The 10237-nt window shown below is 45.7% G+C and overlaps 1 protein-coding gene across 4 annotated transcripts in view; it reads right to left on the bottom strand.

Moving 5' to 3' along the window:
* Positions 1 to 5254: 5254 nt before the first annotated feature.
* HPSE2 (heparanase 2 (inactive)) overlaps positions 5255 to 10237 on the bottom strand; it is a 795759-nt gene continuing 790776 nt past the window's right edge. Inside the window, exons 12-13 of one of the 4 annotated variants that reach the window (XM_023206178.1) lie at positions 7881 to 7950; positions 5711 to 5876 (exon numbers count right to left, since the gene is read on the bottom strand). In XM_023206178.1, the coding sequence (XP_023061946.1) occupies positions 7911 to 7950 (40 nt within the window). In that variant the 3' untranslated portion in view covers positions 5711 to 5876; positions 7881 to 7910. Of the gene's footprint in view, positions 5877 to 7880; positions 7951 to 10237 lie in introns of all 4 variants that reach the window. The other 3 variants (XM_023206177.2, XM_023206179.2, XM_023206180.1) reach the window with 3 other exon arrangements.

Raw genomic sequence — 10237 nt, 5'->3', positions numbered from 1 at the left:
CCAATGGAAACTAGTAGAAAGGACTGACTCCAGTTCCAAGTTAGGCCTCCAACTGCTCTGGGCATGTGGATGGAACAGGACCACCACCTCCACCCCATTACCACCAATTCAACTTTACATGAATTATAAGCGAGAAATAAACTTGGACTGTGTTAAGCCATTGAATTTCTGGGGTTTAACTGTTATTATAGTTAACAATGCCTTTAATACAGTCAATGACATGTAACTGGAATTAGGAAATTCAATTTCTACTTAGAGTAATTGAAGCAAAGGTTGTGGGGGAGGGGAGGAGGGCAGTAGTTTTCTGCTACACCATGAGATCAGAGATCCCCAGTATGAGTTAGTTCGTCAATCAGTCTTAAGGTCAGGGTGTAGCGTGGGCAGCAGTTGCCTCCCCTCCCCACAGAACACCCTGAGAATAGGAAGTTAGAGTAGTCACATCTTGTTACTTACAAAACATTACCTCAAAATGTAAACCACCCCCTGGACCCAAACTCTCTACAATCACCAGGTTTCATAAACTATACTCGAATCTGCTTTCTGGAAGAAAATATTAACCTGTTAAAATTTCCTGCAGAGAGAGGCAACTTTTTCTGGGAGGTATTCCTGAACTCATTTTGCCAACTTCCAGATGAACAAAACTAAAGTTTCTTTTTGCTTCTTCCAAACATATAAATTATCACATAACATTTACAACTTGAAAAAGAATCCTAGAATATTTTCATGAATAATAATTAGAAGAGTAATGTTCACATAGGAAGGACGCCTTTTCTCTGCTGTGTGCATAGGACCCTGGGAGCCTGGGATTTACTTATGAGCCAGTCACATGGAACTTGGTCAACTCCTCCAAAATGCTCCCAGCGCTCACAGGCGCTGCCTTGGTGTTTGGAAGGAGGTGATGCCAAAGCAGTTGGTTTGCTGGATTTTGACTTTCTTGTTTTAAAGTGGTATTTGCAAATACTACCCCGAGGGCAATGGTTAATGGATTTAACCTTTGGGTCATGGAGGCCAGGAAGCAGCTGGTGGGGGCGGGGGCGGGGGGGGGGGGGGGTGCGGGGTGCTGACTGGCTCTGCCACTCACCTCTCAGGCCTTAGGAATACCAAAGATTCTCACCTATGATTGGTGGTGATGGTGGGAGTGGTCCTTAAAACTGCTGTATAGAAAATCATAGTGGAACAGACCAGAAGGACCACTGATGGGGCAAGGTGAACCTGGACTCAAAGTTCTACAGCAAAGGCTGTCCACAACACTACTTACTACTCAGGAGAGCTTCTAGTTGGCATCCTCAAACCAGAGAGCAGTTGTACTGGGGGTAAGGCACTGCTAGGGTTCTCTGCAGGACACACATGCGATGTTAAGGAAGCTAGCTGTGGGCAACACGGAGATGAAAAATAGTTGGCTACAATCAGTCAGGTGAGAGGTAGCACAGTGTAAGGACAGCAGGCTTTGAAATTTAACAGACCTGGGTTCAACTCCTAGTTTTGCCACACTGTTTTTCTGGGTGGTCTTGGACAAGTTCTTTCTCTAATCCTCCCCATCTACAATTGGGTCTGAACACTCACCATACCACCCAGGACTGCTGTTAGCATTCAATGAAATAGCATGTCTGATAAGAAGAAGGCACTCAGTCAAGGAAGGGCAGCCACAGAAGCCTTCGTGCCATGGTTAGTGGAACTCAGAGGGAAGGGTTCTGTATGTCCCAGTTGTTTGGGCCTTATAATAATAATAAAATTCATTTTAGCACTATCTCTCTTTGGAGTACTTCTTATCTTCTTTTCAATTCTGGTATATCCTAAGAAAAGATTACAAACAATTCTAAAATGGAAACTTCACTCTACTTCAATACAGCAGATTTCCCTGGGCTCCTGGTTGGGCACAGAGTGGCTGGAAGAGGGCAATCTGTGGATGTGGAGAGTAAGTTAGTGGAAAAGAGCACTTAGCAGGAGCCAGGCTGGGGCAGTTGTGCCGATGCTGGAGAGAGGAGAAGTGGAGGAAGCTGTGCTAGGTAAGCGTTTATGCCCTTTCTTCCCTTGCCTTTTCTAAGCCATAGTGCTATTAATTTTGGTTGCTCTATTGACATTTCAAAATGTTAGTCTTCCCTTCTCCTAGTGTTTTTATCGTCAGAGGGATCCACCTGGTTCACCTTTGCTTCTGCAGAGGCTCAACACTGCCCTTGTGTTTTCAAACATAAAGCTACCCTCAATGGATTTCCAAGGTGAATCCTGCAGCTGCATCCATCCCAGACACTGGGGGCTTGAGTGCCTGTGGAGAACACCTGCAGATGCTGGGCCTCGCCACGACCACCGGAGGCTAAGGGGTTAGCACACCGAGTCCTCACTGCCAGGAGGCCACAGAAACTCCCAGTGCTGACAGCAGGTGGGAGCCTCTCAGGCGGTATCCACCAGCAGCTTCTGCCCTGATGGAGAGTGCAAGGCTTTGAGCCCACCTGCCTAGGGACTGCCCACCTGCTGGGGAAGGGTGGGGCTGCAGAGGGCCACTGGGCTTTTGGGAATTGAGGTTCTGGGAGCCCCAGGCCTTAGTCTCACTGTAGCCCAGTTCTGGTATTTTCAAACTTTTCTCCAGCAGAGATAATGCTAATATCCCACAGTTGCAGCATTGTTCAGGGCACTAGAAGAATTGGGGCTTTCTCTCCAAATAACAGTGAGTATTTCTTCTGAGCCTTTGTGATAAGAATGAGAAAGAAAATCATTCCTAGAGGCAGAAGCAGAAAACCGTCTCAACAAAAGGCAGAAACGTTTCATTATGCATTATTACTCTTTCAGATGAGCATTTCTGCCAGCCCATTCTAGGTTTAAAATAAAGTGGCTTTTAAGTCTTAAGATTATTATGGCCACATCTTGTTTTAGGAAGGAAACATCTGATCTGGGGCAGCTGCCGGATGAGCTCTTCTGTGCTTTTGTCCATGCTCCCAGCTGGCAACCTGCTCCCTTGAAGTGCATTGTGATGCTGAGTTTTGCCACAGGCTGTCTTTTGCAGGTGGGTGTGATATGGGAATCCCTGTGAGGAGCAACCCCCACCCCTCCAAGAGAAAAAGCCCAGGTGTTTCTACGGAATGTGATTTTACAGTGAGTTTTTCTGGTATCCTTTGAACAATGCACGTATTTCTTCTGTGAAAGAGTTGCAAAGTTAGAATTGCAGGACTCCAGAGATAAATTTCAGTAGTTCCTTCTTCCTTTTATTAACTAAAAAATAAACAAAACTTAAACCTCATGGGAGCAGCATTTAATACACAGAGAAAGATAAAAGAAGCAGGAATTACCCATATTCTGCAAGGTTTAGTAAAAAAAAAAAAAAAAACAAAAAAACACTTATTTACAGAAAGTGTTTGAGTGGAGTTCTGGCTGTTCTGAATGAGCAGAACCTACACAGATGTGAAGGAGGTGTCTGGACCTGCGGAGCCACTGAGCCTTGTGGTTGAGTGGGCAGGCTCTGGATTATTTCACACTCAGCAACCCATTCCCCTGGGTGCCCCTGGGCAAGCCATGGATCCTCTCCATGCCTCGTAGGAAAAATGGGGATAACAATAGCAGCCCCTTTATGATGGGGTTACTATGGATGCAAAGCAAACCATAGGTCCCCAAGGCCAGGTCCTTAGGGACCTTTGGTTACTCTTGTTATATCAGGGGGCTCTGCAGTTGCACCTGTACCAGTATGTAGAAGAGATGTTGATATCTGCACACATTGTTAACAGTTGAGGGGAACAACCTTTTAGTCTCATTTCTATTTTCCTCTTTCCCTCACTTTGGCTTGTCAATCTGTTTCTTCTTTCTCCTATTTTCTATCCCATGCCCCGCCCCCCCCATCTCAGCACTTCACTTTCCTTTCCTCTCAGAGCTGAAGCCTCAGTGGGAGGTGCCTGGTCCCAGAGAAAGGGGCCCCTTCTGGGCAGCCTTGCAGGGCAGTCTCAGGGTCTGCCCCTGTCTCTCCAGTTGCTTCTGTGCTGAGCACAGCCACTGACCTGGTGCAGCCTGGTCCTCGGGCTCTCCCTTTCTTGCTCGCTGTAGTACATCTCCTGTATGCCGTTCTTCCTGTGCTTAATGATAAGCATGTCCTCTCGCTTCCTGGAATTAGACGGTCAGCTTTCCTCTCCCAAATCCCCAGTTCTCCAAGCTCAGAATTCTCTCCCTCCTCTTTGGTCTAATTTCCCTTTCATCTCTCACTTTGCAGACTTGGCCCAAATCCGTAACTCCGTGTGCATCTTAGGCAGCCTCCCTAGCCTCTGCCCTCAGCAACCCTGCCTTGCCCCCACCCCATTCCTGTCCTTTCACAAACAGCAGAAATTCTATCACCGTCTCACTTGGAACAGTGTCAAATCTCTCCTCCTTCTAACAAAAGCATCATTCCTGTCATTTATCCTGAGAAAGAAAAGCACATCCACAGAAAAGAAAGTCATTTCATCTGTAGCTCTTTGGCAAAGACCCTCACGCCCCTTGAATCATATAGCAGGTCCTCATCCCCCACTTCACACCGGCCCAACTCAGAAGCCTCCTACCTACCATTCCATAGTTTTGACCAGATCTTCATCCTCTAGATTCCCCATTCTCTCCCAAATGGCTAACAAAGTTTTGTTCTAGCTCAAATGGGCTACCTGGGAAGAGGCAAAAAGGTTAGATTCAGTTGTGTCTTCCAGTGATGACCTTTGATTCACACCTTTTTCTTCTTTTTTTAAAATAATGATTTGAGTTAATCAAACAATTAAGGGCTTACCCTATAGAGCCCCTAATATTCTCTTAATTTTGGGGAGGTCTAATTTGCTTTGTCCAGTTGGGGGTGTGTGTGTGTGTGTGTGTGTGTGCGCGCGCGCGCGTACGCGTCTGTGTACCTGATGTTTCAGTATGCTTTCTGTTTGTACTCAAACTCTCTCCCGCATAGCAATATGAAGAATGATGATTGCTTTTTGTTGTGCCTAGTACGCTGCTCTCCACTCAATGAATATTGTTACTTGACTCCCATTACAACTCGGGGGGAATCTGGATTCACACAGCAATAGAACCTTCTTACCAAATCTGGGGTGTGATTGTAATTTACTCTTGAAGCACCCACTTCCCAGAGGAATTGCCAGTGATGGATGCCACTGTCAGGAACCCAGATGTGCACGCTCATACATCAGCCGAGAAAACACATAAACCACCCTCCCGGCAGGCCAGGGCTGACGCACCCATTGCTCCCCTATGGAAAGAGATGTGTCAAAAAACTCAGGGCAGCAGCAAGAAAGAGGCAGAGAAGAAGGAGTTGGGAGAGGATGGGTTTTTGCTAGTCCACCCAGTTTTTTTCCTTCGTCATCTTCCTGTGAGGGCAGCAGCAGCAGCAGGCTAAGGTTTGGGTTTGTGGTTCAAATGCTGTGTGACAGGATCATGGGGAGTTGTCTGGAAACATTTCTCCTGGGAGTGTGCTGTCAGCTCGTTTTCATAGTGCACATGACAGGAAACATTCTGCTCTATACACATGCCTTTATCCTCATATAGGTACAGGTTATGTCTACATTTTCCTCTGGGATGAATGTGGCCTACCTAGGCTAAGATCACGCTATGACATTTAGTCTCTTTGAAGAGCAAGTCTGTGTAGATTCCAGCAGGATGGGGCAGCAGGGGCTGGTTGCTAAGATGTCTGAAAACAGAGGATACTACTGGAGTGGAGGAATGGAAGCAGCCCAGCGGGCCCACTGGTAGCCGTGAGTGTTAGGATCGCTTATCGGTAGCGGCAGGCCAAAGCATTGACATTCTTGACCACATAAAAGCCCATGGTGACTGGAGGGATGACCAATGTCCGGCCGGCCCGAAGGGGGCGGGGCTTCAATTCTGGGAGGGTCCCGTCGTCCACCATCACTAAGGGCTGGCCATTCAGTTGCACTGACCTACAGTGAGGAAAAACAGTATGGGACTCATTATTGCATTATAAGGGAGCCACTGCAACAAAGCCTAGCCCCAGATGGCCTGGCAGTGTCTGATACACACACACATCTAACACTTACTGGCACTGGCTATGCCCTAGATTCTGACCTAGGTGCTTTACTTTAATAACTCATTCAAACATCCCAACACCCCCCCAACCCCCGAGGTAAGGAACTATTAATATCATTATCCCCATTTCATCTAGAGTGGCTAGGTGACTTGCCCCAAGTCACATAGCTTGAAGGTCCAGGGTTTGAGCCCAGGTAGTCTACTTCCGGAGACACATTTAGAGAAGTGAGAAGTCTGTGACACAGAAACTGGAATGTTTCATTCCTATTTTTTTAAAATCACAATATCAGCTCAGTTTGACTTTTCCACCTAAAGAGTTTTTACCGGTGGAATGATACATGGGCTTAAGATGACTTCAGAAATCTATATAATTCATATCTCATTAATGTACTTGACAGATTAGATAACCTTGCTTGTCTAGGGTTATACGGAAGGGAGACAGAGACATAGGTAACAACTCTACTTTTTCTAATTTAAGAATGAGTTTTGGCCGGGCGCGGTGGCTCATGCCTGTAATCCCAGCACTTTGGGAGGCTGAAGAGGGAGGATTGCTTGAGTCCAGGAGTTTGAGACCAGCCTAAGCAATATAGCGAGACCCCATTTCTACAAACAATATAAAAGCAAAATTAGCCTGGCAGGGTGGCTACTTCGGAATTTGAAGTGGGAGGATCATCTGAACCTGGGAGGTTGAGGCTGCAGTGAGCCAAGATTATACCACTGTACTCCATTCTGGGTGACAGAGAAACTGTCTCAAAAAAACAAAAAAGAAAGGGTTTTCATATTTAATATTAACAGATGTTTCCATTTAGCAAAACAGCAAAGTAGGTGATAAAGTAGGCACTTGTGATCACAATTCACCTATCTTGCTTTTATTCTTTCTGTATAGCCAGCCACCTTCACCCTGAAAAGGTGGACTACATACATAGCAAACTGAGAAAAGAGAAACCGCTCATCTTATGCTGAATGAGAGGGAAATGCCACCTATCCTTGACATCTGGTACCAGAATCCTGATAATGTTCCAGTTGTTTCTGACAGCCATGCACCCAGGTGGAAGCTTAGTTTTATGGGTCAATAGAAAAGGCCAGAAACAGGCCACCAGCTGGAAATAAGGTTGGGAGTCACCCTCAGAAAATCAACATTGCATAGTGATGACTGTTTCTGGGCTTTGCCCAACCTCCAGTGTGATAACATTGCTGTGATATCATCTGAGCTGTAAAGAGAATAAAATGTTATAAATTGATATAAAGTTCTTTGTTTAGTGTTTCTTTGTGGTATGAGTGATAGACAAGGTTAGAGAGAGATAATCAGACCCATGCCCGATAGAGCAGTGAATTCCCCTAGATAAGTGTGTTGTAAATTGCTCCCAGTGGAGAGCTAGGCAGAGAAGAGATCCAGGCCTGGCCCCACATGGCTAAGTTTGGGCTAGGTCCAGATCTGACAGGCCAGAGGGAGTAGGCCCCCTTCTCTTGCTAGAATGACTGAGTGAATAAGTGTGTAGGAGGCTTCTATATGGAGAGCGAGGCCTGCCTCTGGAAGGTGTGGGGGTGGGAGAATTGAGATCTGAAGGTCAGTGTTGACTGCATGAGATATGCAAGGAGCTTTTGCTTCCAAATATGAGAAGTGACCCTCTCTAGTGAAGACAGCCTACTCACTGGAGTGGAAGGCAGGGTGAGGAGAGTGGTTCAGTTAAGTTACAAAAGAAGCCCAGATGGGTCTTCACAGTGTATTTTCATTATTTTGTTTCAGGTGCTGTGAATATTTATCACCCAGACATAAGCACAGTCAAATACAAGTTCAATAATACTGATTAATCTTTCTAAGGCATACTCAAATTTATATCAGGTCTCTGCTCGAAAACCTTCAGTGGTTTCTCCCATACACAGAATTCGGTGCAAACCTTTCTTCTGAAGAATTAGGTAATGCCCTTTTAGGTTCGGATGATCCCAGAGTATTGACATCTTTGGGTTCTGGGGAGTGCAAAACAATGTGTAATAAGCAAACCTTTAACAATCTATACTAAGAAGGAGTAGTTATCCTGGGACAGGCCCTATTCTGGTTTCTTTATTGGTTGGTTAAAAAGCTAAGGGTAGAACCAGGAAGGATGGTGAAGATTCTCCACCGAAATCTGTAATTCCAGGAGCCAAGTCGCTAACTAGCTAGACGGCTTGGCAAATCCCCTAACCTCCCTGCCCTGTTGCTTTTGCATCTGTAAGAATGTTATATAGGCTATAACACCAAAGAAATGAAATAAGAAATATGAAAGTTCTTTGAAAGCATAATGAGCCACATACTTAAGATATGATGTTTTTGTTGTTGTTATTCTTATTCTTTTTATTTATTTATTTTTTTGAGACAGAGTCTCGATCTGTCACCCAGGCTGGAGTGCAGTGGTGCATTCTTGGCTCACTGCAACTTCTGCCTCCTGGGTTCAAGCGATTCTCCTGCCTCGTCCTCCCGAGTAGCTGGGATTACAGGCATGTGCCACCACACCTGGCTAATTTTCGTATTTTGAGTAAAGACCAGGTTTCACCATGTTGGCCAGGCTGGTCTCAAACTCCTGACCTCAAGTGATCCACCCGCCTTGGCCTCCCAAAGTGCTGGGATTACAGGTGTGAGCCACCATGTCTGACCTGTTGTTGTTATTCTTTTTAATGTCATTGTGGACAGATGCACTTTTTGGTCCTTATCATACCTGACTGCTCTGTGGTACTGACACTTTTCAAGGCTCCATTCTCAAAACCCTCTCTCTCCTTGGCTCCCATGATATTTCTCTCCGTTTTCCTCCATTTCTGGATGCTGTTTCCTTTTGAGAGGGAGCCGTTCCCCTCGGCCTGCTTCTCAGATGCCAGGGTTCCTAGTGTTTTGTCCCTGGACTCTTCTCTCCCCACACTGCACTCCTCCCGGGGTGCTGCTACTCTCACCCATGACTTCGGTTAATATCCACATACTGATGCTCCCCAAGCCTGTGTCTCTACCCTACATTCTATGAACTTGTGTATCTCCACTTGGCTGTACACATGCATTTCAAAGTCACTAGGTCCAAATTCAAAATCTTCTCCTCAAACTCTGTCCTTATCTCTGCTTTTTTTTTTTTTTTAAATCTTTGTGATGATATCGCCATTTATTAAATTACCCTAGCCAGAAAGCTGGGAGTCTTCTGAGACTTCTCCCCCAATTCCCATGTATAGGGTAACTACATCAAAATAATTCGACCTTATAATGTTTTTCAAATCTGCTCCTTTTCCTCCATTCACTGCTATGTTTTTGGTTCAGAACTCGCCTCCTAACCTATCTCTGGGCCGCATTCCTGACAGCTATCTGTTGTCACTGCACTGCTTCAAACTTGCCAATATTCCCCTTCCCTTACACTTTATTGTGAACAATGACACCCAGCTCCAGTTACCTCTCCAGTCTCAGATCCCGCCCGGCCCCTCTCCAATGCTCACTGTGGATCGCAGACCTCTGGGAGTGGGTGTTGGTAGGGAGTTGCCAGTTATTGTAAGAATTTCATTAATTATATGCATACACAAAGATGAAGATTGAAAAAATTATGTCTTTCACAGAGATGAGGTAAATATTACTCAATGAAAATATAAGTAGATATTGTTGGGACTGAAATACACAAGTTCATTTAAAAGCATAGTAGGCTGGTGTGGTGGCTCATGCCTGTAATCCCAGCACTTTGGGAGGCTGAGGCAGGAGGATCACTTGAGTGCAGGAGTTTGAGATTGGCCTGGGCAACATAGTGAGACCCCATCTCTACAAAAAAATAAACAAAATTAGATGGGTGTGGTGGCACATGCCTGTAGTCCCAGCTACTTGGGAGGCTGAGGTGGGAGGATTGCTTGAACCCAGGAGGTTGAGACTGCAGTGAGCTGAGATTGCACCACTGCACACCAGTCTGGGAGACGCAGCGAGACCCTGTCTCCAAAATAACAAAAAGGTGGAATTTATTTTTCAGGCCAGGTGCAGTGACTTATGCCTATAATCCTAGCATTTTGGGAGGCTGAGGTGGGTGGATCACGAGGTCAGGAGTTTGAGACCAGCTGGACCAACATGGTGAAACTGTCTCTACCAAAAATACAAAAATTAGCCAGGCGTGGTGGCACACACCTGTAATCCCAGCTACTCAGGAGGCTGAGGCAGAAGAATTGCTTGAATCCGGGATGCAGAGGTTGCAGTGAGCCAAGATTGCACCACTGCACTCCAGCCTGGGCGACAATGTGAGACTCTGTCTCAAAAAAAAAAAAAAAA

This window comes from Piliocolobus tephrosceles, chromosome 9 (genome assembly GCF_002776525.5).
Source record: "Piliocolobus tephrosceles isolate RC106 chromosome 9, ASM277652v3, whole genome shotgun sequence".
Taxonomy (NCBI): domain Eukaryota; kingdom Metazoa; phylum Chordata; class Mammalia; order Primates; family Cercopithecidae; genus Piliocolobus; species Piliocolobus tephrosceles.
The sequence above is the reverse complement of the archived record's forward strand: the minus strand, read 5'-3'. Positions and strand labels throughout refer to the sequence as shown.